At 56.5% G+C, this 27,940-nt stretch overlaps 4 protein-coding genes across 10 annotated transcripts in view; 1 reads left to right on the top strand and 3 right to left on the bottom strand.

The window, feature by feature from the left end:
* RNF123 (ring finger protein 123) overlaps nucleotides 1-19,771 on the top strand; it is a 33,911-nt gene extending 14,140 nt beyond the window's left edge. For both annotated transcript variants that reach the window (XM_025374097.1, XM_025374101.1), the window contains exons 20-39: nucleotides 79-199; nucleotides 847-948; nucleotides 2,376-2,482; nucleotides 2,710-2,908; nucleotides 3,259-3,404; nucleotides 3,712-3,795; nucleotides 4,520-4,627; nucleotides 10,727-10,904; nucleotides 11,763-11,837; nucleotides 11,987-12,074; nucleotides 12,161-12,248; nucleotides 12,341-12,425; nucleotides 13,805-13,944; nucleotides 14,052-14,240; nucleotides 14,339-14,414; nucleotides 14,642-14,726; nucleotides 18,735-18,877; nucleotides 19,024-19,118; nucleotides 19,244-19,329; nucleotides 19,409-19,771. In XM_025374097.1, coding sequence (XP_025229882.1) covers nucleotides 79-199; nucleotides 847-948; nucleotides 2,376-2,482; nucleotides 2,710-2,908; nucleotides 3,259-3,404; nucleotides 3,712-3,795; nucleotides 4,520-4,627; nucleotides 10,727-10,904; nucleotides 11,763-11,837; nucleotides 11,987-12,074; nucleotides 12,161-12,248; nucleotides 12,341-12,425; nucleotides 13,805-13,944; nucleotides 14,052-14,240; nucleotides 14,339-14,414; nucleotides 14,642-14,726; nucleotides 18,735-18,877; nucleotides 19,024-19,118; nucleotides 19,244-19,329; nucleotides 19,409-19,529 — 2,316 coding nt within the window. In that variant the 3' untranslated portion in view covers nucleotides 19,530-19,771. The remainder of the gene's footprint in view (nucleotides 1-78; nucleotides 200-846; nucleotides 949-2,375; nucleotides 2,483-2,709; nucleotides 2,909-3,258; nucleotides 3,405-3,711; nucleotides 3,796-4,519; nucleotides 4,628-10,726; nucleotides 10,905-11,762; nucleotides 11,838-11,986; nucleotides 12,075-12,160; nucleotides 12,249-12,340; nucleotides 12,426-13,804; nucleotides 13,945-14,051; nucleotides 14,241-14,338; nucleotides 14,415-14,641; nucleotides 14,727-18,734; nucleotides 18,878-19,023; nucleotides 19,119-19,243; nucleotides 19,330-19,408) is intronic.
* On the bottom strand, nucleotides 15,083-18,036 carry AMIGO3 (adhesion molecule with Ig like domain 3). The gene has a single exon (XM_025374150.1). The coding sequence runs from the start codon at nucleotides 17,703-17,705 to the stop codon at nucleotides 16,188-16,190; it is 1,518 nt and encodes a 505-aa protein (XP_025229935.1). The 5' UTR covers nucleotides 17,706-18,036; the 3' UTR covers nucleotides 15,083-16,187.
* GMPPB (GDP-mannose pyrophosphorylase B) lies at nucleotides 18,151-22,210 on the bottom strand. 2 transcript variants are annotated; one of them, XM_025374165.1, is made up of 9 exons: nucleotides 21,836-22,210; nucleotides 21,629-21,709; nucleotides 21,492-21,540; nucleotides 21,215-21,357; nucleotides 20,840-20,998; nucleotides 20,673-20,751; nucleotides 20,472-20,599; nucleotides 20,206-20,388; nucleotides 18,153-20,124 (listed from the first exon to the last, which is right to left on the bottom strand). In XM_025374165.1, exons 1-9 carry the CDS (start codon nucleotides 21,962-21,964, stop codon nucleotides 19,993-19,995), a joined length of 1,083 nt encoding a protein of 360 aa, XP_025229950.1. In that variant the 5' UTR covers nucleotides 21,965-22,210; the 3' UTR covers nucleotides 18,153-19,992. The 2 variants fall into 2 exon arrangements, with proteins under 2 accessions (XP_025229945.1, XP_025229950.1); XM_025374160.1 differs by having other exon boundaries at nucleotides 18,151-20,388.
* A 348-nt stretch (nucleotides 22,211-22,558) lies between these two features.
* The window catches only part of IP6K1 (inositol hexakisphosphate kinase 1), a 74,383-nt gene continuing 69,001 nt past the window's right edge, over nucleotides 22,559-27,940 (bottom strand). For 4 of the 5 annotated variants that reach the window (XM_025376191.1, XM_025376195.1, XM_025376194.1 and 1 more), the window contains 2 exons: nucleotides 26,376-26,551; nucleotides 22,559-25,929 (listed from right to left, as the gene is read on the bottom strand). In XM_025376191.1, the coding sequence (XP_025231976.1) occupies nucleotides 25,396-25,929; nucleotides 26,376-26,551 (710 nt within the window). In that variant the 3' untranslated portion in view covers nucleotides 22,559-25,395. The remainder of the gene's footprint in view (nucleotides 25,930-26,375; nucleotides 26,552-27,940) is intronic. The other variant, XM_025376193.1, reaches the window with a different exon arrangement.

Here is a 27,940-nt window from a genome sequence, read left to right as displayed (position 1 = left end):
CTCGGGCAGGACCTTGGATGAGGAATGGGCGAAGCTCTGGGTTGGTACCAATGCATGTTTCATGCCTGGTGCCCACAGAACGTGCCCATGCTCTGCCCCCCTGAGTATATGGTCTGCTTCTTACACCGGCTGATCTCTGCCCTGCGCTACTATTGGGATGAATACAAGGCTTCCAATCCCCATGCTTCCTTCAGTGAGGGTGAGTGGCACTGGGGCCCCAGGTCAGTGAGGCTAGACAGAGCCAGGCGTAAGGTAGCCCCTAATGTTAGTGCTGAGCTGAGGCTGGGGCCTGTGGGGCTGTCCCCAGCATCCTGCCTGGTTGAGTCCTACCCAGCCACAGGTGGCTTCTCCACTGGGGCAGCAAGAGCCCTGCACCCCAGGCCTGCCGATCCTGTGTTAGCTCTGACTGTCCCACAGGCTCTTACCGCTATGGGCTCTTTTCTTTGGTCCTCGCCCCCCATTTCTCTGTGTGTCCTTTATAGGGCTGCCTTGGGTGGGTGCTGGGGGGCCCTGTGTTTGAGTCCCCAAGGGTCAGTGGGAGCCTTACCTGCCTTGGATTGGGGGATATCCCACAGGGCTGAGACTGGGCCTCTCTGCTTCTCCCGAGTGAACAGCTGCCATGAGTACCCCCATGACCCCAAGTTATGCAGCTGCTGGCTCTGACCTGAAATGGCAGGGGTGGGGAGGAGGTAGAGGAGGTCTGGGCTCTGATTCCTCTGTCTGGGTGGGTGGGTGGCCAAGCCCAGAATTCCCAGGCTGTGCTAGGCCAGATTGGAGGGGAGGGCTGTGGGGAGGGTCTTCCTGCTGGGCCCTGACCACTGGTCTGGCCTCCTCAACTCCTCGCAGAGGCCTACATCCCTCCCCAGGTCTTCTATAATGGCAAGGTGGACTACTTTGACCTGCAGCGTCTGGGGGGCCTCCTCTCGCACCTGCGGAAGACCCTCAAAGGTGTGTGCAGTCCTGTGGGTTGAGAACAGGTCTGGGGCCAGGTTGGGGACTCTCCCTGAGCCTGCTTAGCTGTGGATGCTGAGCCATCCTATGGCCACCAGAGGGTGCCTGAGTCTCCACCCACTCAGATACTGATCCACCTGCCCCGCATCTGGGCAGCTTCTCTTTCCCTCCGGCACCCATGCCATAGGGGTCAGGCGTGCCTGGCAGGGGACCAGGGATCTTGGTGAGGGGTGGTTGGGGTGTGCAGGTGCTGCCGGAGCTGCCTTCAGGGATGAGCACAAGCTGCTCTGGTGCAGGGCTGAGGGCACAGCGAGAGCAAGGCCCTGAGCCAGGCATGAGAGTGTGTCTGTGCTGTCAGAACCTCTCTCTGGCGCCGCAGTGTGGACACCGGAGTGTAGGGGCTGAGAGACAGGGAGGTCAGGTGTCCACACACAGGAGATAAGGGCCTGCCCCAGGGAGGTAGGAGAGGGCACAGGTGGAGGGGAGGAGTCAGGATGACCCCAGGCTTCCTGCCAGAGGTTGTGTGGATAGGGCTCCATCAGGGAGAGTGGCTGCAGGAGGTGGTGGAGATGAGAAATTCTGTGTTGGACACAGCACGTTTAGCGGGGAGCAAGGCCTGGGCTGGAGGCAGTGAAGGCGGGGTCAGTTGTTAGCATGGAAGTGGGGATGAGCCTGGGATGAGGCTTGGCTCCCACTGGGAGTGCCCAGAATGAAGCAGCCCTGGCATCTCCTTTTGTTTATTGAGTAGTCAGAGTAGAGGAGGCCCTGGAGAACAGGAGGTCCTGGGAAACAAAACCGGGGACTGGCAGGAAGGGCATGATGGGCTTACATCTATGTAGAATAAAGAAAGTCAATTTGGGCTGGGCGCTGTGACTCAGGCCTGTAATCCCAGCACTTTGGGAGGCCAAGGCGGGCGGATCACAAGGTCAGGAGATCGAGAACATCCTGGCTAACATGGTGAAACCCTGTCTCTAATTTTTAAAAAATTCAAAAAATTAGCCGGGCATGGTGGCAGGCGCCTGTAGTCCCAGCTACTCGGGAGGCTGAGGCAGGAGAATGGCATGAACCCGGGAGGCGGAGCTTGCAGTGAGCCGAGATGGCACCACTGCACCTCCAACCTGGGCGGCAGAGCGAGACTCCGTCTCAAAAAAAAGAAAAAAAAGAAAGTCAATTTGAAAATAAATGAAAAAGAAGGGTATGATGGGGAAGGCCTCCTGCTATTGAGTGGCGGCTAGACGGGGCCCTTGAGATTCAGAGTGAAGGCTGGGTGGAGCAGGCAGAGGGATGAGGGGCAGATACGGTGCTAAACCGGGCTCTGCAAGGCCTCCTGCCCAGCGTGCTGGGCTCTCTCACCATCCTGGGCACTTCCACTGTGGCCTCTTGTACCACCACTGGCCTGAGAACCCTCCTGCTCTTCCTCCCAGATGACCTTGCTTCCAAAGCCAACATTGTGATCGACCCACTGGAGCTCCAGTCAACCACCATGGATGACCTAGACGAGGATGAGGAGCCAGCCCCAGCTATGGCCCAGGTGCCGCAATGGCTGCAGGTGGTGGGATTTGTGTTGGGCTTTACCTGTATCTTGTGGGCAGGAGTCTCATCCAGGGCCACCTCCCACTCCATGCAGGCAAGGGGTTTCTCACCAGGCTGGTCCCTCGCTGTGGGTGGAGGCATGGACCCTCCCTCATGATTCTCTAGCTCCGTGGGCCAAGGGAACCTTGAGCCAGCCCTGGTCCTGGCCTCCTTTCTTCACTGCAGCGCCCCATGCAGGCCCTGGCTGTTGGGGGGCCACTGCCCCTGCCCCGGCCCGGCTGGCTCAGTTCTCCAACTTTGGGCCGAGCCAACCGCTTCCTCAGCACAGCGGCTGTGAGCCTCATGACCCCACGGCGGCCTCTGAGCACCTCAGAGAAAGTGAAGGTCCGCACACTGAGCGTGGAACAGAGGACCCGTGAGGACAGTAGGTGCTGGGTGGGGTCAGGCAGGTCCCCAAAGGACCCTTCGACAGTGTACAATCCCCGCCCCAGGCAAAGCCAAAATACACCCCGTGCCCTCCCAGCCCTGTGGCCTGGCAGCATCCCAGGAGTGCAGGAATCACACTCTGAGGGCAGGAGATCAATGCCACAGAAATAGGTCCTGGTACCGCAGGCCTTGCCCTGTACCCCACCCCACCCCCATGCCCCCATGGGCTCCCTACGGGTCCCTCCTTGGGCACAGGAATGGGAGAGACAATTTCCTTTCCTGCTGTGAGGAAGGCTCAGGAGAGCCGGGATGGCCCTACCCTTGACTCTGCCCTCCCTGACTCCCCAGTTGAAGGCAGCCACTGGAACGAGGGCTTGCTGCTGGGGCGGCCCCCCGAGGAGCCTGAGCAGCCCCTCACCGAGAACTCGCTGCTGGAAGTCCTAGATGGGGCAGTCATGATGTACAACCTCAGCGTACACCAGCAGCTGGGCAAGGTCGTGCACTCTTGGACCCCGCGTTGGGTGGGGGGTGTTGTGCGTGTTTGGTGGTGTGTGTGTATGCCTGTATGCACATGGGCCTGCAGGGCTGCCTATGCAAGACCGTGCATGGGAGCACATGCCTCAGTGAGGCTGATTTCTGCTTCTGCTGCCTCAGTCTGACCTGCTGACTGTTGTGGGAATGGGACCACCCTGGGCCTCAGGTTGGGACCTTGGCAGGGCTGGGGTGGTCCACACTGGGTCTGAAGAAGCCTGGATGAAGTGCCTAAGGGGCCCTCTGGACACGTGGTCCCATGCTGTGTAGATGGTGGGTGTCTCCGATGATGTCAATGAATACGCTATGGCTCTGAGGGACACAGAGGACAAGCTCCGCCGGTGCCCCAAGCGGGTAAGGCCCACATAGTCTCGGTGAGGGGCAGCTTGCTTATCGTATGAGTAACCACAGATGAAGTCTGGTTCTGGGGGCTGCCCTGGTAGTTCTCATCCCCACCCTAACCCTGGCCATAGCACGCCAGTGAGAGTGGGGCTGGCAGCAAGGCCTGGCACCTATCACCAGTGTGGCCTGTGCCTAGGTGCCCCCCACCCCCTGGGCCCAATAAGTGCTGAAGCACACCCAGTCTCCTCATAAATTATGCATTGACCGTGAGTGCTTCCTCGGCCACTTGCAGAGTCAGCAGGAAGCGGGGCCTGGCTCCGCTGCACCCTCCGGAGCCCTCTGCTGTAGCTGCCCTGGCCTAGGAAGGTGGGGCCCCGTGTGCCCAGGCTGAACTTCCTTGACAGCTCCCACCCACCCCCACCTGTCAGCAGATCCCTGGGCCTGGCAGCTGGGGGAGCAGTGGTTCTGATATCAGGTCCCTGGGTGCTCTGGCCAGGGGCTCACAGACCCCCAGCTGGGCCTTACTTCCATGTCATGAGGGGACCACCATGGCCCTGTTCTGAGGCTGGCTCAGGGTCACCAGAGGGTCAGTGGCAGAAGAAGGTTTTGAAAAAGGGAGGCCAATCCCTTGCCCACTCCAGGCACTAGAGGGCCCTTCCTAGGCTGCCTGCAGGGTTAGGGTGGACGTGGGCATGGGACCATGTCTTGATTGTCCTCCTTTCCCCTTGGGTGGCAGAGGAAGGACATCCTTGCAGAGTTGACGAAGAGCCAGAAGGTTTTCTCAGAAAAGCTGGACCACCTGAGCCGTCGTCTTGCCTGGGTCCACGCCACTGTCTACTCCCAGGTAAGCCAGTATTGCAGCTGCCCCTCCCCGACCTCACTGTCTGGCCAGGTTGTGCCAGGGCCCTTGATGCCCCTGCCCTCGCGGGCCTCTGGCACACACATGTCCCTTCCCACTTCAGACTCCATCACCCCATGCCATGTCCCCTGTACTCCTCATGCCCTGTGGACTGAGGAAGCGCTGTTTCTGGACTTTCAGTACGCCTCATAGACCTGTCCTTCGAGGAACAAGCTTGCTCTGTCTGCCTCCCCTGCTCCCACCCCCGCCCAGTTTCTTGGCTCCCCTCCTTCTCTCCCAGTGCATCAGGGGCTCTGCAGTCTTTCCCGGAGCCACACCCCACCCTCTGTGTCTGCCTCTGTCTGACTCTTTACCACCCAAGGCCACTGGCTTGTTCTCTACTCACTCGCTTATTCACTTGCTCATTCATTCAATAACATGCACCCAAAACCTGGTGTGTGCCAGGTGCCGTCCTGGACACTAGGGACACACACACATTAAATCAGAAAGACGAGCTTCTGCCCTCCCAAGGCACTCAGCCTGGTCAGATACATGGATGGACAGACGGATGGATGGGGCACTCCTGCTATGACTGAAGTTTTACCCCCAGGCCTCAGACCCTCTGGACTTGTTTCCTCTCCCTGCCTCTCCTGGCATCTCTTCCCCCACCAGTGAGTGCCTTGAGGATCTCTTAAGGTGCCCAGTTCAGGGTATCTGCTGTCTTCTTGGCCGTACCCCTGCATGACTGGGTGATCGAGGCCTTTGGGGTCCCCATTTCTATCATCTCTGCTTGCTGTTTCTTCTCATGGCTCCTCCCCAAAACCCAAACCACCTCCACCTTTTTCCCACTCCTGACTCTCTTGCTACCCTGGATGACTGTGCTTACTGCCCCATGCTGAGAACTTCCTCTCCCTTCTGTCCTGAGATTTCCTGCCTGCCCACCTCCCTCAGAAGTTTGGCTGCCCTCTCCCACACTGTCTTCTCAAGACCCTCTCCCTCTCATCTCTCTGCCTTTTTTTAGTTGTGCTAAAATATGTGTGACATAACATTTACCATCTTAGCTTTTTTTTTTTTTTTTTTTTTTGAGACAGAGTCTCACCCTGTTGCCCAGGCTGGAGTGCAATGGCATGATCTTGGCTCACTGCAACCTCCATCTCCTGGGTTCAAGCACTTCTCCTGGATTATAGGCATGCCACTGTGCCTAGCTAATTTTTGTATTTTTTAGTAGAGACAGGGTTTCACTATGTTGGCATGGCTGGTCTCAAACTCCTGGCCTCGTGTGATCCTCCCACCTCGGCCTCCCAAAGTGCTGGGGTTACAGGCGTGCGTCACCGTGCCCGGCCACCCATGATAGCCATTTTTAAGTGTTAAGTCTGTTCACATTGTCGTACAGCCAATCTCCAGACTCATTTCATCTTGCAAAACTGATACTCTGTGCCCGTTAAACAGAACCTCCTGTTCTCCCCTCCCCAGCCCCTGGCAACCACCATCCTACTTTCTGTCTCTGAATTTGACTATCCTAAGCACCTCATCTAGGGAGAATCATACACTATTCGTTTTTTTTGTGTCTGGCTTTAGCATAATGTCCTCAAGCTTCATTTGTGTTATAGCATGTGTCAGAATTTATTCGTTTTCCAGGCTGAATAATATTCCACTGTATGGACACCACATTTCGTGTATCCAGTCCTTTGTTGATGGACGCTTGAGTTGCTTCTACTTTGGGCTACTGTGAATAATGCTGTAATGAACATGGGTGTGCAAGGATCTCTTTAAGACCCTAATTTCAATTCTTTTGGTTATATACCCAGAAGTGGAATTGCTATATCATATGGTAATTCTGTTTTTTTTTTTATTTTATTTTATTTTTGAGATGGAGTCTCACTCTGTTGCCCAGGCTGGAGTGCAATGGCGCGAACTCAGCTCACATCCTGGGTTCAGGTGTTCTCCTGCCTCAGCCTCCCATGTAGCTGAGACTACAGGCGCGCACCACAATGCTCGGCTAATTTTTTATTTATTTTTTTCTTTTTTTTGAGGTGGAGTTTTGCTCTTGTTGCCCAGGCTGGAGTGCAATGGCGCGATCTCGGCTCATGGCAGCCTCTCCCTCCCAGGTTCAAGTGATTCTCCTGCCTCAGCCTCTTGAGTAGCTGGGATTACAGGCATGCGCCACCATGCCTGGCTAATTTTGTATTTTTTTTTAGTAGAGATGGGGTTTCTTCATGTTGATCAGGCTGGTCTTGAACTCCCGACCTCAGGTGATTTGACAGCCTCGGCCTCCCAAAGTGCTGGGGTTACAGGCATGAGCCACTGCGCCTGGCAATTTTTGTATTTTTTGTGGAGATGGGGTTTCACTATGTTGGTCAGGATGATCTTGAACTCCTGACCTCAGGTGATCCGCCTGCCTCAGCCTCCCAAAGTGCTGGGATTACAAGCATGAGCCACTGTGCCTAGCCAATTCTGCTTTTTAATTTTTTGGAAACTACCATATTGTTTCTACAGTGGCTGTGCCTGTTACATTCTCACCAGTAGTGCACGAGGGTTCCAATTTTTCCATACATATCCTTACTAACACTTGTTATTTTCTGCCCTGTGTTTTTCTTGGTAGAGACAGGGTCTCACTATGTTGCCCAGTTGTCAAACTCCTGGGTTCAAGGAATCCTCCTGCATCGGCCTCCCAAAGTGCTGGGATTATAGGCATGAGCCACCACACCTGGCAGTTTCTACTTTTTTAATAGTAAATCCTAATGGGTAGGATATGGTACCTCATTGTGGTTCTGCATTTTCCTAATGATTAGTGATATTATAGCAAATAGTACCTTTATATGCACTTATTGGCCATTTGCATATCTTTTTGTTTGTTTGTTTTGTTTGAGAGTCTCGCTCTGTGGCCCAGGCTGGAGTGCAGTGGCAAGATTTTGGCTCACTGCAACCTCTGCCTCCCAGGTAGCTGGGACTATAGGCATGCGCCACCACACCCAGCTAATTTTTGTATTTTTAGTAGATACGGGGTTTCACCTTGTTGGTCGGGCTGGTCTCAAACTCCTGACTGCAGGTGATCCGTCTGCCTCGGCCTCCCAAACTGCTGGGATTGCAGGCATGAGCCACCACGCCCAGCCTGCTGTAAGTTTTAAATCAGGAAGTGAGACCTCCAACTTTGTTGTTTTTCTTTTTTCTTTTTTTTTAACTTTGTTGTTTTTCAAGATTGTTTTGGCTATTTGAGGTCCTTTGAAATTCCATATTAATTTTTAGAGGAGTATTTCTGTTTCTGCAGAAAATACCACTGGGCTTTTGATAGAGATTGCATGAATACATAGATTCCTTTGAGTGGTATTGACATCTTAACAATGTTAACAGTTCATGAACACAGGATGGCTTTCCATTTATTTAGATCTTTAATTTCTTTTGGCAGCATTTTGTAGTTTTCAAGATAGCTTCAAGTCTTTTGCTTCCTTGGTTAAGTTTATTCCAGTGTATTTTATTCTTTTTTTGATGCTATTGTAAATGGGATTGTTTTCTTGATTACTTTGCAGGTTTGTTCACTTTGCATAGTGATTTTGTATCCTACAATTTTTTTTTTTTTTTAGACAGCGTCTCTGTCATCTGGGCTGGAGTGCAGTGGCACAATGGCACAATCTCAGCTCACTGCAGCCTCTGCCTCCTGGGTTCAAGCAAGTCTCCTGCCTCAGCTTCCTGAGTAGCTGGGATTACAGATGCCCGCCACTGCCCACGGCTAATTTTTGTATTTTTAGTAGAGATGGGGTTTTACCATGTTGGCCAGGCTGATCTTGAACTCCTGACCTCAGGTGATCTGCCTGCCTCGGCCTCCCAAAGTGCTAGGATTACAGGCTTGAGCCACTGCACCTGACCGTATCCTATAATTTTGCTGAATTTATTTATTAATCCTAGTTGGGGTTTTTTTTGTGTGTGTGTATCTTTAGGATTTTCTACTTATAAAATCATGTCTGTGAACAGAGATAATTTTACTTTATCCTTTCCAGTGTGGTTTCCTTTCTTTTTCATGCTTAGTTGCTGTGGCTGGGATTTCCAGGAGTATGCTGAGCAGAAGTAGAGAAAGTGGCACACTTGTCTTGTTTTTGGTCTGAGGGAGGGAGAGATTACAGTCTGTTGCCATTGAGTGTGATGTTAGATGGAGGCTTTTCATATGGTCTTTATTATGTTGAACTGCCTTCATTCTCCACATCTTCAGCACTAACTCACCTGTGTCTTTCTAATCACATTATTAATGGAAAGATTCACTCTTGTAAAACAGCTCTTTGGGAGGCTGAAGCGTGAGGATCGCTTGAAGCCAGGAGTTCATGAGCAGCCTGGACAACCCATCTTTACAAAAAAAAAAAAAAAAATCAATTAGCGGGGCATGACGATGCATACCTGTAGTCTCAGCTACTCTGAGGTCAGGAGTTCAAGACCAGCCTGGCCAACATGGCAAAACCCCATCTCTACTAAAAATACAAAAATTAGCCGGGCATGGTATCACATACCTGTAGTCCCAGCTACTCTAGAGGCTGAGGCAGGAGGATCACATGAGCTCAGGAGTTCCAGGTTGCAGTGAACTGTGATTGTGCCACTGCACTCCAGCCTTGACTCTACATGTGCCCAAAAGTTATGCTGTCTCCTTCTTTCTCTGTCTTAGCTGCTTCATCTTCCCCTTCATCTCCCTCTAGCACGGGCTCTTCCCCACCTCTGAAACAGTCTCACCAGGGTCTCTGTTTGCCCCCATCTCACTGGCACATTTCCATCTCCCTTGCATTGATGCCTTAGCTCTCATGGGGCCATTGCCATCCCCTTGCCAGACCCAATCTTCCCTGGCCTTCTGTAGCAGCAGGATCATCATTGCCTAGGTTTGCACCCAGGCCCGCCCCCTAAACTCTTGCTTACATCTTCTCCTAAGCTCCTTGGGTTTTAGGGCACATCAGAGAGCTGGTGTGAAGCCCAGGTGCTCCGACCGCACTCCAAGACACACAGGTGCTGTGGGTCTGGGCTGGGACCTGAGGCCGCATTCTTGCCTGGGCTCCTTTGTGAGACCCTGACATGGACTCTGTGGAAACCACATTGTGGGGAGCAGGGCCCTCAGCAGGTTTTGTCTGTTTCCTGTGACCTCTGTTCCACCAGTCACACTGCCCCCTGCCTTCCCACCACCTTCTCCTTTGCACTCCAGATCAAATTTCTGCCTGCCTGCTTACCATCGCCAGCTCTCTTGGGCCCTCCATGCATCTTGTACTCCACTTTTCTTTTTTTTTTTTTTTTTTTTTGAGACGGAGTCTCACTGTGTCTCCCAGGCTGGAGTGCAGTGGCACGATCTCGGCTCACTGCAAGCTCCGCCCCCTGGGTTCACGCCATTCTCCCGCCTCAGCCTCCCAAGTAGCTGGGACTACAGGCGCCCGCTACCGCGCCCGGCTAGGTTTTTGTATTTTTAGTAGAGACGGGGTTTCACCATGTTAGCCAGGATAGTCTCGATCTCCTGACCTTGTGATCCACCCGCCTCGGCCTCCCAAAGTGCTGGGATTACAGGCTTGAGCCACCGCGCCCGGCCTGTACTCCACTTTTCAACACAGACTTCTGGTCACAGCACTCTCTTGCCTAAAACTTGCTTACGGGCTGAGGCAGGTGAATCACCTGAGGTCAGGAGTTCAAGATCAGCCTGGCCTACGTGGCAAAACCCTATCTCTACTAAAAATGCAAAAATTAGCTGGGCGTGGTATCACATACCTGTAGTCCCAGCTACTTGGGAGGCTGAGGCAAGACAATCCCTTGAACTTGGGAGGCGGAGGTTCCAGTGAGCCGAGATGGCGTCACTACACTCCAGCCTGGGCGACTCAATCTCAAAAAAAAAAAAAAAGAACTTGCTTACAAATATGCTGACCAGAGTTCTGGCTGGGTTGCAGTAATACGCCCTCCAGACTGAGTGCGTCCCTCTTGCCTGCTGAGGACTTGATTGCCCTGCTTAAGCCACTGCTCGTGCTTCCTGAAATCCAGGTCTCAGTTGTGCTGTCATAGGCCTGGGGAGGCCTTTCCTGATCCCCAGGCCAGGACACGAGCCCAGGACCCCACTGGTGCACAACCCAGCAGCACCCCATGTGCCTCCTGCAGGAGAAGATGCTGGACATCTACTGGCTGCTGCGCGTCTGCCTGCAGACCATTGAGCACGGTGATCGCACAGGGTCTCTCTTTGCCTTCATGCCCGAGTTCTACCTGAGCGTGGCCATCAACAGCTACAGTGCTCTCAAGAATTACTTCGGTCCCGTGCACAGCATGGAGGAGCTCCCAGGTGATGGAACCATTCAGGCTGGGGCAGAAGCAGAAAAGGGGTCTCTAGTGTGAGCCCTAGGAGCCCTGGTCTGAGACCTCTGTGGCCCAGCAACACACATCCGTGGGGGGCAGGGAGGGGAGGAGCTTCCTCTGTGGTTCACCCTGCAGCAAACAAATGTTTGCACCCTGCCCTGGGACCTGCAGCCACAGATCCAACAGCTCCCTGGCAAAGGAAAACAGACAAGATGGAACACAGTGGGTGGAGACCCCTTGGCTTTCACTTCCTTCCTAGTGCTATGAGCAACTGCTGTGGTGCAGCAGCCAGCTGGCCCTGCACCCTGACTCCCTGGCACTGGTCACAAAGCGTGGCAGTTGGTCAGGGGCAGAATGGTTTGTCTTGGTAAATCACAGCAGGGGTGGACCCTGCTAGGGTCCACATCCGAACCTGGGCTTCTCGCAGCCCACTGATTCCAGGCTAAGCTGTACTGTGTATGTCTGGATCAGGCAGTGAGCTGTCATAGCCCCTAGCCCACCCCCTGCCTAGCCCCAGGCCTCGGTGTAGGCTTTGTCTTCAAAGACAGAGCTGTGGGTGCCCAAGGAGCTTTGACTGCTCATCAGGTGTGTGTGCTGAGATGGGTTTGAGCCCAGGTCAGGGCTCCTGCCAGGGCCTGTCATCCCCTCACAGTGAGCCTATGCCTTAGCCCCTCCACAGCCACCAGTGAATGCCTTGCCTGATGTCCCCAGATGCCAGCCTGGGTCCAGGCTGGCCTTGGGAGCCAGCTCTAGAGCCTGCTACCCAAGCCCACCCAACCTGCTGACATGCCTGCCTCTGGAGCCCCCACTCCTAGCCAACACATCTCAGTTCCTACCCTTGCAGGCTATGAAGAGACTCTGACCCGCCTGGCTGCCATTCTCGCCAAACACTTTGCTGACACACGCATCGTGGGCACTGGTGAGGGGCCCTACAGAGGGTACAGGGGGAAGGGGATGGGATGGCACCTCTGGTTGGCTTTCTTCTATGAAAAATGTGGCCAGGTGGGCATGAGACATGGGTCCAGGGCTCATGCCAAGCCCCTACTGAGGCACGGCGTCTCCCCGCAGACATCCGAGACTCGCTGATGCAGGCCCTGGCCAGCTACGTGTGCTACCCACACTCCCTGCGGGCTGTGGAGCGAATCCCTGAGGAGCAGTGAGTGGGGCCTGGGGGGCACACACCCTGGCCACGAGCACCGTGCCCAGCCTCACCCCATGTCTCTCCCCTCCTTGCCCTCACAGGCGTATCGCCATGGTGAGGAACCTCCTGGCACCCTATGAGCAGCGGCCCTGGGCCCAGACCAACTGGATCCTGGTGCGGCTCTGGAGGGTAAGCCTGACTCAAGGGGAGGTGGCTGAGACTGGCTGAAGGGAGAGGGTGCCCTGTCCCATTGACCTGAGCACCGACCCCCACCTCCACAGGGCTGTGGCTTCGGGTACCGCTATACACGGCTGCCACATCTGCTGAAAACCAAACTTGAGGATGCCAATTTGCCCAGCCTCCAGAGTGAGTATCTGGGTTGGTGGAGTCCTGAGCAAGGCAGGCGGGGGTGCTTACCCCCTACCCATGGGTTCTTTCAGACTCTCCACTTCTTCCAGCCCCTCTCTGGTTCCCCCATTGGGTCCCAGACTCCCTACCTGTCCCCTGGGGTTTCCACTTTCCTTGCTTCCTTCCAGCCCAAGGATACTCGGGCTGGGACTCCCCCTCCCCCACCTTGCCCACAGTCCTACATGTGCCCTTTGGGCCTGGACGCTCTACATGGGTCATGGTGAGAGGTGGCACCATCTTCCTGGCCTGCCGCAGCTCATGGAGACTGAATACTCTGTCCCTTGCCCTCGAAGCTAGCTCCCTGACCTCCAGCCTTGTCCCAGCACCATGTCCTTCTACTTCTTTTTTGCTCTCTGCTGGTGCCAGACCCTGGCCTTGGCTTAGGCCTTGGACACCTGAGTCCAGTGGGAGCACAGATTGGAGGTTGGCCAGGTGCCCAGAGGGTATTCATGGGGGTCCCTGGAGGAAGGGACATTTAGTTGGGAGCAGAGGGCAAGTATCATGAGCCCGAGGATTTTACCCTAGGCCTGGCCCTTGCAGAGTGCCTACCACACACTGTCTTCACCCTTCGTGGTGGCTCTTCTTGGCTCATGTAGTCTGTTTCTGCCCTTGTGGGCAGTGTTTTGATCTGAAGGGTGTCCCCAGAGAGGCTGAGTGTCTTGTGCTAAGTCACACAGCAAGTCCTTGCCAGTTGCTGTGGTCCTGCCTCCAGGGTGGAACTGAGCTGCAAATGGAGAGCAGCAGTGGGGCCAGGCCCGTCCTGCTGCTGCGGGAACTATTGATTTGCATCAAGCTGGTGGGGAGGTGCGCCGGGCCAGTTGCAGCTGAGGGCTCTGGTTACTGCTGCCTGCCAGCCCAGACTTGGCGCCCACCACCTCGGCCATATGCCAAGGCCAGGCCAAGGGCAGCAGAGGACAGTAGAGGACAGCAGGTTTGCAGCAGGGCTCAGAGTAGGCTCTTGGAGGAGCTGGCCTTGGTGCTGGTGGGGAAGCGTCTAAGCCGCCCTGTCTAGGTCTGACCCTATCTGAAGGGTATGTGACCCAGAACTTGCTGAGGGTCAGGCTCTGGCTGTGTGGGTGCTCCAGGCCTGGGGTGGATGGTGTGGTGTCAGAGCTGGAAACAACTGCAGCCTGGAGTTTGCCTACTAGAAGGAGGGGACAGATTCTGTCCTAACTACAAGGCAGCTGTCCCCTGTCCCCTGCTTTCATGACCTGAGCATTCCTAGGGAGCTGTCTTTCTGTCCTTATACCAAAGTCTCAATGGGCGAGGACAGAGGCAAACAGGCAGAGGCCACTGCAGTGGAGTCCCTGATGATGCTACCTCCTGTCCCCCTGCAGAGCCCTGCCCCTCCACCCTGCTGCAGCAGCACATGGCGGACCTCCTGCAGCAGGGTCCTGATGTGGCGCCCAGCTTCCTCAACAGTGTCCTCAATCAGCTCAACTGGGCTTTCTCTGAATTCATTGGCATGATCCAGGAGGTGGGCTGTGGTGGGGCCTCGTGGGTTAGGGTGGTGCAGGGGATGAGGCCTGGTCCCGGGCTAGAGCCAGGTGCTGACCGCTGCATGTCCACGTGTTGGTGGATCAGATCCAGCAGGCTGCTGAGCGCCTGGAGCGGAACTTTGTGGACAGCCGGCAGCTCAAGGTATGTGCCACCTGCTTTGACCTCTCAGTCAGCCTGCTGCGTGTCTTGGAGATGACTATCACACTGGTGCCTGAGATATTCCTTGACTGGACCCGGCCTACCTCTGAGATGCTGCTGCGGCGTCTTGCACAGGTGTGGCCATCTGGGCAGCAAGGGTGGGACCCTCGGAATGCCCCTTTCATCAGTGGTGGCGCTCCCCATCCACCAATGGACTCCTGCTCCCCTCACAGCTGCTAAACCAGGTGCTGAACCGAGTGACAGCTGAGAGGAACCTGTTTGATCGTGTGGTCACCCTACGGCTGCCTGGTGAGGACCTAGATGCCCTGTACCCCAACACACTACAGGCCTTGGTTCCTCTGCTAGGAACAGTGATGCCCAATTCCACATTCTGCCCCTGGACAGCCAGGCTTGGCGCTCTGCAGCCTTGGCTCACCCTTCTGTAGGGAGGGCAGTGGGCAGGGTGGACCGTGTCAGGCCCGGAGTCCTTGCAGCAGGAGCGTGTGGGTGGCTCATGTCCTTCCCCTTCCCCTCAGGCCTAGAGAGCGTGGACCACTACCCCATTCTGGTGGCAGTGACGGGCATCCTGGTGCAGCTCCTGGTGCGTGGCCCAGCCTCAGAGTGAGTGTTTGGGACCGTGGGCCCCTGTGGGAGCTGGGTGTGTCTGGTGAGAAGGGGCTGGACAGGGCCTCCTGGTACCTCAGTTTCCTCATCTGGAAAATGGACCTCAGTATCAGGTTTTGAGGCAGAGGGAAGGTAGTGAGGTGTGAACGGCCTAAATAGGGGTCAGAGGGAGCTTCTCTAAGTAGGAGAATCTGGGACCCCAGCAGGACAGGTGGCCCTGGCCCACAGAGCCACTGGTTTGTGGCCATGCCTCAGGCCGGGCATGGGAGGCAGGACTCCGGAAGGTGTGTCATCCTGTGGTGGACAGGGCCAGGCCCCCGGGAGAGCTGAACACACACAGGACCGCCATTGTCTGCAAAGGCTCCAGCAATAAGCACGTGCTGCCTTTATTAAGAAACTCTGGAGCAGTGGGGTCCAGGATGGCCATGGGGGCCCCCAGCTCGGCCCTACACATGAAGGGCTCCCAGACACCCATTCCCTGCCCTCCCGCAGTGGGAGCAGTGAGATGCATGTGAAGCCAGGGCACCGCCTCAGCCATTAGGCTGAGACCAGTGCCAGCCCTTAAGAGGCCCCTGCTCTCGAGGGACATGGAGTTCTGGCTCGGCCCTCCCAACTTGGCCATGCTCTCCAGGCTTTTTGGGCTTTTTACTGCTGAAAAGCAGGGGCGCAGGCCATGATCCCCTTCACTGTGTCTTGTGAGCCCACGGAATGGGCTGTGCCTTCAGAACAACAGCTGGATGCCCCGGGCCAGAGAGAGCAGGGCCTCTGACTGGGGCTTAGGCCAGCCCCCACAGGAGTCTCTTGAGGAGCCTTTCCTGCCTAGTGCCTGCCCACCGGACTCTGCGTGAATCTGTGAAGCTTTCAGGCGGTTGGGAGGGAGTCCCATTTCACCAGAGGGCGGGCTTGTTTCCTCTTTCTGTCCTGGGGTGTGGGTGACATCTTCCTTCAGAGCCGTCGTCTTTTCCCTGTGGGCCCACTCCCTCCCACCCCCTTGGGAAGGGGAGATGACCCTGCGTCAGCTCTTCAGCACCACTGCTGGAGAGCTGCCTCAGCCCCTGAGGGTGGACAGGGGGCTCTGCTCCAGGGGTTCTTCCACAGGCTGTAGAAGAACACAGCTACTTCCACGGCTGTGCTGTGTTGAAAGCCACAGAGGCCTGGGTCTCTCAGGCTCACAGGGCATTTGGGCACTAGGAAGTCCCTGGGAAAGCAGGCACTAGTACAGCTTGCAGGGCCTGGGGCCTTTGGGTCCTGTGCAGGGGCAGAGCAGAAGGCAGGTTGGGGACTACGACGCCTGTCTCTACCAGTGAGTGAGAAAGCCCATTGTGTTTCGAGGCCCATACAGGAAGCTGGGGGGCCAGGCACAGTGCTTCCCACCAGCATCTGCCAGTTCTCTGGACCGAAGCAGACAGCAGGGCGAGCAGCAAGAGGGTGGGGGCCTGGGTGGGGGCCCTGGGCAGTCTAGGTCGTCATGGGACCCTCGGAGCCCATGGAGCTAGCAGACTCAGAGCCAGCCTTCAGCTGCAAGTCTCCAGGGTTGCAGAGATCAAATTCCTCAGCTACTGCCAGCTGCACGCGGCCATTGAGGCCCCTCCGGCCTGGCTCCAGAAAGACTACGTGCTTGTGGACACTGGCCTTGCGGCTGGGTGCGTCTGGCGGTGTGGTGCTGAGTACTGAGGACTGTGCGCTCAGCTCGTGGAGAGGGCTGGGTGTTCGGGGCCAGCGGCGGCAGCGGCAGGCACGGCGGCGGCAGCAGCAGCAGGGTGGGGCGAACAGGTAGAGCAGCACGAGCACCAGGCCCACAGCGCAGCCCAGCAGTGTGGTGAAGCCTGTGTTGAAAGCCTCGGGCTCTGGGCGCGGGAAGTGCACGCTCACGTTGTACTCGTGCGTCTGGTTGTGGTGCAGGCGGGGCCCAGTGGCCAGGCACACGAAGAGTCCGGCATGCTGCTCCTGCACGTTGCCTATGGCCAAGCTGCCGTCGGCCAGCACAGCGATGCTGCCATCGCGGGATCCTGGCGCCCTGAGAAGCTCCTGCTGCGGCGAAACCCAGGCAATGTGCATGGCCGGGACGCTGGTGTTGCAGTAAAGCCTTAAGGACCGACCCACCAGCGCGTACAGGTGCTCTTCCGGCCGCTCTAGGCCAAGAGCTGGGGCCGATGAGCAGTTCTCAAAGACGCGGCTGTGCTGGAAGAAGCGCACACGGGACGCGGGTACCTTGAAGGCCAAGCATGTGTACTCACGCGCAAAATCGCGCACGGCGCTCAGGCCCCGCTGGTGCCAGCGCTGTAGCAGGTGGTAGAGGCGGCAGTCGCAGGGTAATGGGTTGTTGTGCAAGTAGAGGCCGTTCTTGAGGAAGGCCGGCAGCGCGGCCAGCTCAGATACAGAGATGTGTCCCAGCCGGTTGGAGGAGAGGTCCAGAGTAAGCAGGTGGGTGGCGCTCAGACCGTGCAGGTGATCGAAAGAGAACGAGGCAAGTTCGTTGCAGCCCAGGTAGAGATGGCTGAGCGCGCTCAGGCCGTGGAAGGCGTGCTCGTCCAAGTGCACCAAGCGGTTATTGAACAGAAGCAGCTTCTCCAGCGCCCCCAGCCCGTCGAGGTCGTGGCGGCCAAGCGCCCGCAACGCGTTAGATGATAGATCGAGCAGCCTCAGGCCGCTGGCGTTGGCGAAGACGCCGAGACCCAGCGCTTCTAGTTCGTTGTGGCCTAGATGCAGGGCGCGCAGCTGGAAGAGGGGCGCCAACCAGCCGGGGCGCAGGCGCTGGAGCGCGTTGTGGCTCAGGTCGAGGTCCGCAGTAGCGGCAGGTAACTCGGCCGGCACATCCTGCAGCCCTAGGCCAGTGCAGCTTAGCAGGTCGGCAGCGCATACACATTTGTGGGGGCAGTTGTGGGGCGTACGGGGCGGGAAACCCTCGGAGTCCGGGGCGCCTAACCCAACGCACAGCATGCAGAGCAGTGCCCCCAGCAGCATCAGCCAGGTCATGGCGACCACCAGGGACAGGACAGAGCAGCTCTGTGCAGGTCGCAGTTCCAGGACTCACCCACTTCTGCTCTAGTGCGACATGGGTGGCACCGGATGGCCCTTGCCGAGGAGGCACGGCGGGTTCTGGCCGGCCGACGGCCCCTACTCTGCGGTTCCCAGGTTGTGAGGCGGGGCTGCACTTCTCTCCGTGCTCCCTTCGGCTTCCCGAGCCCTCTCCAAGCGAGTTCCTGATCGGCTCCTAAATACTCCCCCCAGGGGCGGGGCTCGGGCTCCTATTGGCTCCCGTTTGAGGAGGCGGGGCGGCTGCATCCCCTAGTGCCCAATGGCCCCACATGACCGCCAGATGAGGAGTGAGCCCAACCCCAAAGCCCCAGTCTGCCTTTGGCTGGCAGCTGTCCGCCGCTCCTTTTTCCTCGAGGAGTAAAAGGGGGAGTCTGGAAGAATGTCTCCAAGCTGCTGTTAGTGTTTATTTGAAATGACTTATTTGAGTGATATATTATGGGGCAGATGGACTCTATCTTAAGGTGGCTCCCCTGAGCCCTCTTAAAGTGGTACCCCAGGCCGGGTGCGGTGGCTCACGCCTGTAATCCCAGCACTTTTGGAAGCTGAGGCGGGTGAATCACCTGAGGTCAGGAATTCGAGACCACCCTGGCCAACCTGGTGAAACCTCGTCTGTACTAAAAATACAACAATTAGCCGGGCGTAGTGGTGGGCGCCTGTAATACCAGCTACTCCAGGGGCTGAGGCAGGAGAATCACTTGAACCCGGGAGGTAGAAGTTGCAGTGAGCCTAGATCGCGCCATCGCACTCCAGCCTGGGCAAAAGGGCCAGACTCCATCTCAGACCCCAGGCTGTGTGGCACCTTACTAGAATACAGGACTTGGGGCTTGGGAAGCAGGGAGACGGAAAGGATGCAGGGGGGCGGTGATTATGTACAAGCCGTGGCACTCCTCATTGGCAATCCCAATAGAGACTACTTTTAGCCAGGCCCCAAGCCTTCTGACTGCCCTTGCACCATCCCCTACCTAGGAGAGAGCGAGCCACATCAGTACTCCTGGCAGATCCCTGCTTCCAGCTACGCTCAATATGCTATCTCCTGGGACAGCCAGAGCCCCCAGCACCTGGCACTGCCCTGCCAACCCCTGACCGGAAGCGCTTCTCCCTGCAGAGCTGTGAGTGGGCTGGTGGGGTGGGTCAGGGAGATCTGGGGCTGGATCGGGTCAGGAACCTTAAGAACAGCAAAGTCCTAGGCTGGGAATATTTAAAAGGCATGACATCCTCATCTACCTCTGACTTGACACTACCTACCACTCCCCAGATGCGGATTATATCAGTGCCGATGAGCTGGCCCAAGTGGAACAGATGCTGGCACACCTGACCTCTGCATCTGCCCAGGCAGCAGCTGCCTCTCTGGTGAGTGGGACCATGGTGCACAGGTCCATACCACTTGAATATGTGTGCACTCCTACATAGGCACAGCGGACATCCACACAGCCAGGCATCCAACTCCAGCCCACCCTTCACTCTCCTCCCTGCAGCCCACCAGTGAGGAGGACCTCTGCCCCATCTGCTATGCCCACCCCATCTCTGCTGTGTTCCAGCCCTGTGGCCACAAGTCGTGCAAGTAAGTGGTCCCCACAGCTTGGTAGTGGGGAGAGCAGTAGATACATGCAGGGCAGTCCTCATCCCCTCCCCTGTTGTAGAGCCTGCATCAACCAGCACCTGATGAACAACAAGGACTGCTTCTTCTGCAAAGCCACCATCGTGTCTGTAGAGGACTGGGAGAAGGGAGCCAATACGAGTACTACCTCCTCAGCTGCCTAGTCCTCACAGCCTGTGCCATCCTGGAACCTCCACCCTTGAACCCAGAGCCAGGCTGGGCCCTATTTATGAGCTCCCTTTGCCCTTCTCCTGTATCTGCCCCCCCCCCAACCGCCACCACCACCACATCCAACCTCCTTGCCTGCCTGTATCCTCATTGGTGGGAGCCCAGCCATGGCCCTAATTGTGCCTGAGCTTGACTCTCAGTCAGGGCCACAGTCAGCATTAAATTATTATTCCATACAGCCCTGGCCCTGGCCCTTCTTGAGGGAGTAGGGTTTGTGGGGTGTGCCCAGCAGGGATCCTGCCAGATGATGTCCACATGAGAAGGCAGGTGTCCAACAGCTTCAGCTTCACCCAGTGCCCCCTAGACAGATAACAAGTCCAGGGTCTTCTGATGTGTCAGGCCAGCACTCTCCCCTTGCTGATGGGAAAACTGGGGCTTGGCCAGCCCCACTGCATCCCCTTACATGATGATACGAGGCTCTGGCACTGACTCGCCAATAGACTTGTGGGGCAGCACGCTGGCTCCGTTGAGGTAGAGCTCATCGTTAACTATGACGTCCTCACCCAGCACTGTCACGTTCTCCATGCGAACCTCCAGGAGAGGACAGGCCTTGTCAGGGAGACAGGTACACTCCCCGCCCCTCTCCCCACCTGGCCCAGCCCACAGGCTTACCCACTGGCCCACACGGCAGCGCCAGCCCACAATGCAGGACTCAAGCCATGAATGGGAGCGGATCCGGGCATCCCGCAGCACCGTGCACCGCCGGATACACACACCATCTTCGACCACCACGCCAGGTCCCAGGCTCACATTGGGGCCAATGCTGCAGTTCTGGCCGATGCGGGCACTTGGGTCCTGAGAGTGGTGGGAAAAATACAAGTGGGCCACTTGTCTCCCAAGACTGAGGGGGTTAATGATGGGCTGGGCAAGGGCCTCACCACCAGCACGTTGCCCACAATGCCAGGGCCTGAGTACAACCGCTCAGGCTGCTTCTGCCTCAGTGACTGCAGGAAGAGGCACATGCCAGTGAGGAAGTCCTTGGGCTGCCCAATGTCCATCCAGAAGCCTGTAGGGAGGGATGTATCAGGGCCCTCAGCCCAGCCACAGACCACCCCCACCCTGTGGCCTCCCTGCCTCACCCTGCAACTCCATGGCATATAGCTGCCCCTCCTTGGCCATAATGGGGAAGACCTCCTTCTCAATGGACGTAGGCTGCAGCTGTGGGAGTGGGCAGCTTGTGAGCAGGGTCATGGCGGTGATGGCCTGCCCCACCACAGCCCACCGACAGCTGTCTCCTACTACACACCTGGATGCGCCGCAGCACCGCAGGGCTCAGGATGTACATGCCTGCGTTGATCTTATTGGACACAAACACCTGCGGCTTCTCCACAAACCGGTGAATTCGGCCTGTGTCAGCCTCACACACCACCACACCGTACTTGGAGGGTTCCTCCACCTTGGTTACCTGAATGCAAGGAAGGGGACCTCGGACCTAGTCCAGTGTTCCTGAGCCTTGATATACATGCCGTTCCAGATCTCAGAGACTCTGCCGCAAGTGCTTAAAGATACATACTGCACAGCTCTGTACCCATAACATCCGAAGGCAGATGAAGGCTAGGGGGCAGGGGAGGCTGGGCATGGAGGGTGGAAATGTCAAGAGAAACAAGACCTGGCGCCTTACCAGGATGGAGCCCTCCTGGCCATGGTGCCGGTGGAACTGCACCATGGCTTGGAAGGGGAAATCGCAGATCACGTCACTGTTGAGGACGAAGAAAGGGTCTGCAGTCTCAGAGAGCAGGTCACGGGCCAGCGCCAGGGGCCCAGCTGGGGGAAAGGGACAGGTCACAACCTTGCTGGAGGTCTGAGTCCCTGGATTCAGGTTCAGCAGGCCCAATGCAGGCTGGGTCTTACCCTTTTCCTGGCCTTAAACCCTCCCCAAGGGACCTTTCTCTACTGACCTGTCCCCAGAGGCTCCTCTTCATGGGACATGGAGATTCGGATTCCCAGCTGGAAGTAAGAGGACCCCCAGTCAGGTTCTACCAGGATGGGAAGTTGGGTGGGGACCGAGAATAAGGGCCAAGAGTCCGTGCCTCACCCTCTGCTCCTGTGCCTTCATTTCCTTCTCCAGCACCTGCGACATGTAGCTCACGGCCAGGATCACGTGGTCCACGCCTGCCTGTCAGAACGCAGGCCAACTGGCGGGCTCAGTCAGAAGGTACGGGAGCCCCTGACCCCCTAGTCACTGGCCATCCCTAGTCCTGCCAGATCCGAAAGCGACTCCGATCCCGACCCAGGGTCTTACCGCAGCTAGCGCCTCCACTTGGTGCAGCAAGATGGGCTTATTGCAGAAGTCCACCAGTGGCTTCGGGGTGCTCAGTGTCAGCGGCCGTAGCCGCGTCCCATAGCCCCCCACTAAGATCAGTGCCTTCATCGCGCCTGCGGACGTTGAGGGGGTGTCCCGGGCTCTGAGGTGCCTGCAGCCCGTCTAGTCGGTCCCTGCAGCGCACTCCCAACGCCGTGCCCGGCCCCGCGCCCTTCACCAACCCGTCTGACCGACTCTGGCTCCACCTCGTCCTCCCGGTCGCCCTGACGCCGGATCCAGGGCCGCCACAACCCAGAACGCGACGCCGGGTGGACGGCTGCTGGCCACGAACTCAGGGCGGACCTGGCGCGGGCAATGACGCGAGCACCGCGGGCCAATCGGCTGCCGCGTACGTGGCACGGCCGCCGGCGACGGAGCGTTGGGTCGCAGCGCTGCGACACACGTAGCCAATGAGCGCCCGAGTACGCCGGGCTGCCATGGAGACCCGGGCCGGGACCCGCGGGTCAGCTGGCCATTGGCGGATCCAAAGGCGGAACTGGCGCCAAGGGCGAGGCCTAGTTCCCTGCTTCGCGCGGTCCAGCAGCCGCGGGCCCCGCCCCACCCCGCGGCCCGCCCCTACGGCCCGCCTCGCGGCCCAGCCCCGAGGGAGGGTGATCTGGGAAGGCTCCCGGACCACGGGATTTTCACAAAGACAGACTCACCTCCGTTTCTAGCGGCTTTATTTTTGACATACACGACCTCAGACACAAGCGGGGCGGGCAGCGCTAGGTGTACAGAAAGGAGCGGGCTCGGACCGAGCACCCCTCACGCAAGGTCCAAAGCAAACACTACTGCGGCGGGAGCCACGGGTTAGTGTCCGGGCGCAGACCTCGGGCGGTGGGGACAGGCTTAGCTTCCAAGAAGAGGAGCAGAGAGCGATTCCCAGAACGCGGGGGCTTACAGTTCCCCGAGAAGCAAAAGAACCAGGTCCTTCCCAGGGTTGTCCATTTTTTTTCTCATTAAAATATTTTTTAAGTCAGCACAAACATAACCAAATTGTACAGCTTTAAAGTTCAAAGCAATCTGCATCTAGGGAACGTGCATGTGGTCAGCAGTGAGCGCGTGTACAGCAGCTACGGAACTAGCACAGGCGCCAGGCCCCATGATGGGAATCCCCACGCCCATTGCACAGGCCCAGAGAGGGAAGGGTGGGGGTCCCTAGCAATTTGCTACACTGGTCCCCTTCGTCTTTTAAGCACCACCCGTCCCACCCCACCCTCAGGGGCTGGTGTCAGCTTGGCCCAGGGAAGCACTATAGAGAGGGGTCACCCGAGCACCCCAACCCATGATCCCATGTTGCACTTTGGTCCCAAGTTGGGGCTAAGGCAGGGCCTGGCAGGGAGAGGGCTCTGGCATGGGACAGGGAGAAAGCAGTGGCAGACAGTATGCGCACACACTTGCCCACTACCATTAAATAACAGGGCTGGGTCTCCAGGTGTCCAAAGTGCTGAAAAGAGGGGCCCTGCTCTAGGGGAGCAGCAGCAAATCCCAGGCCTTCCCACTCTTTGTAGTGCCAGGAAAATACTGAATGTAAGTGGAAGAAGCCTTTGCTCGCTGTGAGGAGCAGCAGAATGTGGCAGCCTCTCCTCCCAGAATCTAGGAACCTGGGAGGCACAGGACATCCCCAAAAGGTCCCAAACAGCTCCAGACCCTATGTCTTACCCTCCACCCTACCAGGGAATGACTAAGTCTACACTAATGAAGGGCTACTGCCCCCATGGCTGAAGCCACAGAATCGTACAGGAGAGAAAACCGTAATTTCTGACCAGAAACAGCCAAGCTGTCCCTCCCAGCCCCAAAGAATGGGAACCTGCCCACCAGTGGCACCAGAGCCGGGGGCTAGGAGAGATGGCATCCATCAAGAAGCCCTTAAGAAGCTGCATCTCTAAGGACCAGGAAATGAGTCCATCAGTTACCAAGGCCTCTCACAGCTGGCAGGCTTACCTTTAATGCCAAACAGGCACTTGCCTAAAGTGACAATGAACAGTGACCCTAGGCTCAAAGGAGAGGGTGCTAACCCTGGCAATGGCTGAAATCGGTGTCATGTCCTGGCCATCTGTTTTAGAAGCAGCAGGTCTGTGCCATTAAGGGCTGGCAGCCAAAATGACTAAAACCATGAGAAAGGAAGGGTCACTCCTCAAGCCCTCACTGTCCCACTGTCAGTGTTGAGGGCCATATTCTAGGCCCACAGAAAGGGTGCTGGGTCAACAGGGAAACACCACCAGTTTATTCTGCTATCAGGTCTTTATAAAAAGGCAACACTTGTGGAGGAAGGGCATGAGGCAAAAAGCTCACCTCAGAAGTGGGAGTGTTCTGCTGAGGAAAGCATGAAAGAATGAGTATATACTAATGAACAAGGCTACACCCCAGAGGAAGGATCCCGAGGGACAGGGGCTGGCAGCTGGACACATGGACAAACTGATGGACCCAGGACTGATCAGACAAAGCTCTCATTAGCAGAATGTGGGCACCTGCACCCAGAGCCCATACCATGTCCCTGTGAGCAAAAAAGCTTAAAGTTCTCCCTCTAGGCCCAGGGCCAAGAGCGCCTCACAAAGAGCTGCCGCCTTGAACTTGGCCTGGGGAAATGAGACCCTGAGCGGACCACAGCCCTTGAGCCCTGGGAGGAGCAGCCCATCCAGCAGCAGCACAGCTGCCGAAACTTAAAGACGACTCCCACCCATAGCACAAGAACTGCAAATACTGTCTAGGCCAGAGCCACCAGAGGCCCTGAGGCCTGCTAGGACACCGACTATCCCCCACTTCAGTGGGGTAGGAGGGAGTGGTCTTCTTAGGCAAGGGAACTTGGTGAGAGAGGCTGGCTGTTTCAGGAATAGGACAGGTGCCAACCTGTCACATGCCAACAGGTACCTGGGGAACCCAGGGTCTGCCCTCTGCCATAAGTTGGCCTCAGCCCAGCTTCATTAATCTAGCCCCACACTAAGATCAGACCCAAGGATGGGTCCAGCTTTGTGCAGTAAGCCCTGTGGTGCCCTGAGGGCACCTATTAAAGAGCTAGCTGACACCCACAGCATAAGACCAGAAAGCCCCCAAGAAATGGGCACCCAAAGCCCTCTACTTCTGGGGAACAAGGGAAGAGTGGGCATGGAGGGGCCCTGCACCAGCCCAGGGCTTTACCCTACAATCAGCAGAGCCCTGCAGCCACAGACCTCAAAGATCTAGACAAGAGAAACCAATGTCCAAGGGCACCCTGTCCCTGCTGCCAAGCCCACCAGGGGCACCTCTTCCTTCCTAAGGCAGCCTGGACACACCAATCAGAGCCACAAAGCTGAGGAGCCTGGCTGAGAGGGCGTGTGGTCTACCCTCCTTCACTTTATATATATGGATTCCAGGCTACCGCTAAAAACATTTCTTTTAGTTTACACCAAAGAGAAATATAACCCTTTAAAATCAAGTCTGTGTGTCCTCACGGCAAGTTCAGAACAATGGTCCCTGCCTGCGGGTGGAGAGGAAGGGGTTCTGGGGGCCCATAACAGAGCCTACTGGTTCTCTTCCCGCATCTGTTCCATGATGCTGATGAGGTTCTCCAGGCCAAACACGTAGCCTCTGTCCGGCCCATCATGCACGGTGGGGTCATCCCGGAAGCCCTTGAACGTGCTGTGTGCAAAGTCAATCATGCGGACATCCACCTTGGGCTGAGAGGAGGGACCCGCCTCAGGGCTGGTGTTGCTGGGGCTGGTGCTGGGGCCACAGGATGACGCCACCTCAGGGAGCACCATGTCCAGGTGCTTGAGACGCATCTCAGACCGGCGGTCCAGGGAGGACTCAGCCCGGCACTCCTTGCCATCATAGATGACAAGCAGGGAACTGGAGTAGAAGCGGTAGGAGGCCTGCCGCTCCAGCACAGCTTTCAGGCCTCGTAGTTTGCTCAGGATAGGCTCAAACAGGTCACGTCGCAGGTCCAGGCCATTGTGCAGATATTGATACAGGGCATTGCGGAAGCCTTCAATGGAGAGCCCACGGCCATAGTACTTGTTCCTGCAGAGGTAATGCCCTGTGTCCAGCTGGTACACCTGAAACCCCAGGAGACAGACAGGGTGAATGCCAGGGAAGTCTGAAGAGCTCACAGTGCCCTGGGCAAGCACTGTCTGAAAGCACTTTGACCAACCTGAGTTTTTCTGCTCACCTATCTAAGTGGCACTGGGCGGGCCACATTCACCCTGGGTTTTCCCATTGCAGAACCAAGAGAAAGCAATACCAGGCCTATGGGTTCCCTGCCACCAGCTTTGGAGCCCTCCTCCAACATCAGAACACCTTGTTGACAGGCAAGAGTCTTACGTGTCCCAATGTCAAGGCAGCAGGCTCTCACAGTGGTCCTGCACCTGAGGCCCATAGCAAGGTCAACAGGTAAGGACAGAAGGGCTCAGGAGGACACACTTGGCATAGATCGCACGCAGGTATGAGCACAACCCAAATCATGCAAGTGGCAGCACCTAGGCTCTGAGCAGAGGTAACTCACCTGCATGCCGCAGACCCTGACGCCCAGCGTGGCTGATGTGCTCTGCTCACATTTCCGCATCTGCCGGGCTGCCTTCTCAGCTGATGCGTCATCGCCATGCTGCCGCGTGCCCATCTTCAGGTCCAACACACAGGGGTACTTGAAGTGGTGCACTACGTTCTCAAGCAGGAGGAACTCTGGGCCACGGTCAAGAAGAATGACAACCACACTCACCATCAGCCCCAGCCAGGAAAGCACAACCCAGTTTTTTTTTTTTTTTTTTTTTTTTTTTTTTTGAGACGGAGTCTCGCTCTGTCGCCCAGGCTGGAGTGCAGTGACCGGATCTCAGCTCACTGCAAGCTCCGCCTCCCGGGTTTACGCCATTCTCCTGCCTCAGCCTCCCAAGTAGCTGGGACTACAGGCGCCCACCACCTCGCCCGGCTAGTTTTTTGTATTTTTTAGTAGAGACGGGGTTTCACCGGGTTAGCCAGGATGGTCTCGATCTCCTGACCTCGTGATCCGCCCGTCTCGGCCTCCCAAAGTGCTGGGATTACAGGCTTGAGCCACCGCGCCCGGCCCCAGTTTTTCTATAAAAGGGCGCTTTTACCTAATGCAGTATGTACTTGTCTCAGAAACTCTCAAATGTGGGTTTCACACCACTGGCTTATTACTTCTTAACCAAAACAAACTGTGGTAAAATATACATAAAATTTACTTCAGCCATTTTTAAGTGTACAATTCAGTGGCATGAAGTATATTTACTCTGTTGTACAACCATCACAACCATCTATCTCTAGAGCTTTTTCTTTTTTCTTTTTTTTTGAGATGGAGTCTCACTCTGTTGCCCAGGCTGGAATGCAGTGGAGTGATCTCGGCTCACTGCAACCTCTGCATCCCAGGTTCAAGCTATTCTCCTGCCTCAGCCGCTTGAGTAGCTGAGATTACAAGTGCCCGCCACTACACCCGCTTATTTTTGTATTTTTAGTAAAGACGGTGTTTCACCATGTTGGCCAGGCTGGTCTCAAACTCCTGAACTTGTGATTCGCCTGCCTCAGTCTCCCAAAGTGCTGGGATTACAGGCGTAAGCCACCACACCTAGCTAGAACTTTTTCTCTTTTTTTTTTTGAGACGGAGTCTCGCTCTGTCACCCAAGCTGGAGTGCAGTGGCCGGATCTCAGCTCACTGCAAGCTCCACCTCCCGGGTTCACGCCATTCTCCTGCCTCAGCCTCCCTAGTAGCTTTTTTGTATTTTTTTAGTAGAGACGGGGTTTCACCATGTTAGCCAGGATGGTCTCGATCTCCTGACCTTGTGATCCGCCCGTCTTGGCCTCCCAAAGTGCTGGGATTATAGGCTTGAGCCACTGCACCCGGCAGAACTTTTTCATCTTCCCAAAATGAAAAGAGATCCTCCCACCCTCAGCCTCTGGAACAACTAGGACTACAGGAATGCCTAATTTTTTTTTTTTTTAGATGGAGTCTTGTTCTGTTGCCCAGGCTGGAGTGCAGTGGCGCCATCTCGGTTCACTGCAACCTCTGCCTCAGGGGATTCAAGCCATTCTCCTGCCTGTATCCATTAAATAGAACTA

This window comes from Theropithecus gelada, chromosome 2 (assembly GCF_003255815.1).
Source record: "Theropithecus gelada isolate Dixy chromosome 2, Tgel_1.0, whole genome shotgun sequence".
NCBI classification, from domain to species: Eukaryota; Metazoa; Chordata; class Mammalia; order Primates; family Cercopithecidae; genus Theropithecus; species Theropithecus gelada.
This window is presented reverse-complemented; position numbering and strand designations above follow the sequence as displayed.

What these genes read in the sequence shown, in the direction of transcription:
- AMIGO3 (XM_025374150.1), bottom strand. Translation starts at nt 17,705, where the DNA reads ATGACCTGGCTGATGCTGCTGGGGGCACTGCTCTGCATGCTGTGCGTT.
- GMPPB (XM_025374160.1), bottom strand. Translation starts at nt 21,964, where the DNA reads ATGAAGGCACTGATCTTAGTGGGGGGCTATGGGACGCGGCTACGGCCG. An exon ending in TGAAGGCACAGGAGCAGAGG is followed by an intron (nt 21,541 to 21,628) that starts GTGAGGCACGGA and finishes TCTTACTTCCAG; the next exon opens with CTGGGAATCCGAATCTCCAT. An exon ending in GCCAGGAGGGCTCCATCCTG is followed by an intron (nt 20,999 to 21,214) that starts GTAAGGCGCCAG and finishes CCTTGCATTCAG; the next exon opens with GTAACCAAGGTGGAGGAACC.